Raw genomic sequence first — 4,064 nt, forward strand, 5'->3', positions numbered from 1 at the left:
CAATGACGAATAATAAAAGAGAAATTTTAATATATATGCTTAGTTTAGTTACTTAATTAAAAAAATATATCAAAAAATATCTATTTTTTATACTATATCAAAAATATGTTTAAATAAAAATATTCAAGTCAAACTCAATTTTTTGTATTTTTTTTCAGCGGATGGAACAATCCCAATCTATATAATGTAAAAATTAGAAATTAAACTAATTAGATAATTAAATTAAGCTTAAAAACTAAAATTTATCCACACTCACCTTAGTAGATTAAAAATAATCAAATTAAAAAATTCCTTAATCCCTTAAGAATTATTTAAGATAAATAAAAATATTTTTAGAGAGAGTGATTGTAAAGAGGTTTATAATAAAGGTATAAAGTGATAACGTTTAGCAAAAAGAAAACTCTAATTGGCATTGCCATGATATAGATAGTCAACAGAGAAGACTGTAGGTTTTGGAATCAATCATTACAAATAATAAAATAAATAAGAAATGATAATGATCTGTTTTATTATTTCTTAAAATAAATATATAGTGGTTAGCATTAGCTCTTCCGACCATCTAGCTATTAGTTGTTGTAATATTCTGCAGCTGAATCATATTCTTTTATAAATAAATTTAGGACCCCACAAATATTCTTATTTCTTATTCTCAGCTAACTGATTCTACCTACACATAGACTAAGTACTTATTTTGTGTTTGAGATGCCAATTCTTTAGTCAGTAGTCCAACTAACCATATATATATACATATTGTATGTGCTACAATTTTTTTTCTTTCAAATTTTATGTACTACAATTTAACAAGCTAAGATTTCCAGTTCAAAAAAAAAAAAAAAAAAAACAACAATCTAAGATTTTGCATTAATAATAAAAATTGTATGTTATCATTGCAACCACACGCATCCACGCATCCAATATATATTTGAAATAAACTTAGCAGAAAATCAGACCATTTACATATATAACTCTATATATATTAATTACCATATACAATGATCTGATGGATCAAGATTCAAGAGTCCATCAATACAATTAAAAACTAATTAACCTCAAAATATAGATCTGAAATTACTGTTCAGTAATCATCAGTCAAACCTCTCAAAATCAACATACACATACTTATACAATTAATTTAAAACCTGAAAAATCATATCATTAAAAAAGATGATGAAGAAAAAAAGATTATCAAAATTAATGCTTGAGCTGTGATCTTTGATATCTATATTTCCATGATCATGATGACGATGGGCTAGAAGAAGTCTTCAGAGTATTATTGTCGAGCAACCCATTAAGATTATTATTGATGTGGCATTCGAACAAGGCCTTAGCGGTCATCTCTCTCTCGAACCTCCAAATATAATTGAGACCCACAAGCAATTCAGTTATGGCGGCTTCGGTTTTCTCTTTGTTTGCGAAGAATAGAGTCTGTAATAGAAGAACATTGGTTTTGGGTACCAAGTTCTGTTGCTCAAAGCTCCTCTCGTTTTGCCACTTTATCATATTGTGAGCCAAGGGAGAAAGCCAAGCCAAGATTCTCCCCAACGCCTCCCGCCACTCTCCGGCAAGGACCGGATCGCTCGCCGAGAATCCAACCCCTCTCAATCGGGACCTCAACGAAGATCTTACGCTGTTCGGTAGCATCGAGTACAAGTCGTCCCTCGCATCCACACCCACCAACTGCGGCGACTTTATCATCTTCTCCATCACTATGATCAAGTTGGCGTAGTGGAGCGCTAGCCCCGCCGCTCCCAGCGTCGTCGACGGCGGCGGCTTTAGCAGCTTCGAGTTCGACTCAAAGAACCCAGTATTAACAGTAGAAATCTTCTTATTATTCGGTTCATCATCGTCGTCGCGCTTCATTAACGGTCCAGAAACGAAATGACTACACGTATCGAGATTGGATGGGCTTTGATGATGATCGGATGGGTGAACTGTTGCAGAAGCAGAGAGACTACGTGGCAAAGAACAAGGGGGGTAGTGTGCTCCTAAACCGAAAACAAGCTTGGTTCTAGCTAAAATTGTGAAAATGGATCTGACGAGAACAGAAGTAACAGTATCGAAGCTTCGGCTCCAGAGGGACCTCTCTTTCAAGTACTTCACCTCTTGTCTTTGCCACAAAATCTTTTGCTGAAGATCCGTAATCTTCTCCTCTAGTTTACTACTAATACTACTGTTACTCATGCTAACGGCGTCGTTTTGGCTCATCTGCAACGCTAATTTCCTCAACCCTCCTTCCATAACCGAGAGCTCATCGATCTCCCTGTAAAGTGCAGCCGTTACGGTAACGTAACGGTCCATTTTCTTGTTCTTGGCCTCCATGTCTTTGGAAGAGAGAACCCAGCCGTGTGGGTCTCGACCGGAATCTGCAAAATCTCTGAAACATTGGTCGAAATTCCAATGATTAACGTCGTCGCAGCGCTTGCTGATTCGGGCGACGGACTTGGCGAGTAGGCGGATGTTTTCGACGATCTCTGCGCAGGCGAGGGCGAGTAGGAAAGCTTCGTCGTTAGAGATGATCTTGCGAACTCCGTCTAGTGAGATTGAGTCGTTACGAAGACGAATCATGTTCTTATCGGAAAGCAGTTGCCATAGATGGATGAGCTTGGACATGAGTCCAGCAATCTCGAATGCCAAAACGCCGACGTTTGATGATTTCTTCATTGCTGGTGATGATTTATTGGGGTGAGCCGGTGCTGGCGATGATGAGGATCTAACCACGTCGAATTTGCTGGATATAGCGGTCTTGACCTTGATCAGCCATGTCTCTAGCGCCATAGTTATATATATGTGTGTATTATAATAAAATAAAAACTAGAAGAAGAGGAAGAAGATTAGATATAGAAAATGGGTATTATTAGAAGTAAGAGATAGAAAGTGAAAGATGAATAATTGAAGAGTTGAGAGAATTGCAGAGAGAGAGAGGGTGAGAAAGATAAGGATGAAAGAGAAGCGAAAGATGTGAAATCGCAGAGTGTAGAGCTCGTGGAGTGTTTCGAAGTGTTCCAGAAAGAGTCTAATTAGAAAAAACCACAGACCTTTCACTCAGAAGTTGATATAAAGATTAAATATTTATATATATGATTATTATCATTATTATATTATTAGTTACATATCAATAAATATATTTATGTATTTATAGAAAATAAATACATATATATTGTTATTTTCACACCCACATGCACTGGTAGCGCGTGATTAGTTTAATAATTAAAGCTTTGCTTTGTCGTTTCGAGTTTAAGATCAGACGCTTTTCAAAAAATGTAAGAATAATAGGAGTTTTTTTTTTTTTGAAAATTCTTTAATAGGAGGTTTTTTATTTGGTAAATTGCAGCATAAATATTTAATGTTTTAGATTTTATACACTTAATATATTATTTTTATTTTTGGAGACGTTAATACCTAATGTTACAATTCTCTTACATCCATTACTACTACTTCCGTTAACCTAAATTATTATAACTGAGTGAATCAGTGCAGTACATGTGAAAATTATTATGAGAATTGGATTTTTTTAAACAAGTAGCATTTAGTTTCTGATATTAAGAATATTAAGTTTTAAAATAAAAATAAATAAAGGGTAAATACCATTTTGGACACCTGTTTTGCAAAAGTTACAGATTAGACCCTCTATTTTGTTAAATGACAAAATGGACCCTGTATTTTCTAAAATAGTAAAAATAGGATCCTGAGCTTAATTTTTGATAACTTTTTTTTTTAATACAACCAACTTGAAGAAAATGCTTAATACGAACAGATATAAAAAAATAGGATCCTGAGCTTAATTTTTGATAACTTTTTTTTTAATACAACCAACTTGAAGAAAATGCTTAATACGAACAGATATAAAAAATGTAAACAGTTTTGTCATATAGCACTTTTAGATCGGATTATAATTAAACTTTATTTTGACAAAAAATCAATTCAGGGTCCTATTTGTACTATTTTAGAAAATACAGGGTCCATTTTGTCATTTAACAAAACACAGGGTCCAGTTGGTAACTTTTGTAAAAGAGAAGGTCCAAAATGGTATTTATGTAATGCATCTGGACCCTTCACGTATCCAT

General features: G+C 34.2%; 1 protein-coding gene across 1 annotated transcript; it reads right to left on the minus strand.

Annotated features, from left to right (window-relative positions):
* Window positions 1-919: 919 nt before the first annotated feature.
* Window positions 920-3,050, minus strand: LOC115717193 (protein PSK SIMULATOR 3). The gene has a single exon (XM_030646153.2). It carries the CDS (start codon window positions 2,773-2,775, stop codon window positions 1,234-1,236), a length of 1,542 nt encoding a protein of 513 aa, XP_030502013.2. The 5' UTR covers window positions 2,776-3,050; the 3' UTR covers window positions 920-1,233.
* Between the last annotated feature and the right edge of the window lie 1,014 nt (window positions 3,051-4,064).

This window comes from Cannabis sativa, chromosome 5 (genome assembly GCF_029168945.1).
Source record: "Cannabis sativa cultivar Pink pepper isolate KNU-18-1 chromosome 5, ASM2916894v1, whole genome shotgun sequence".
NCBI classification, from domain to species: domain Eukaryota; kingdom Viridiplantae; phylum Streptophyta; class Magnoliopsida; order Rosales; family Cannabaceae; genus Cannabis; species Cannabis sativa.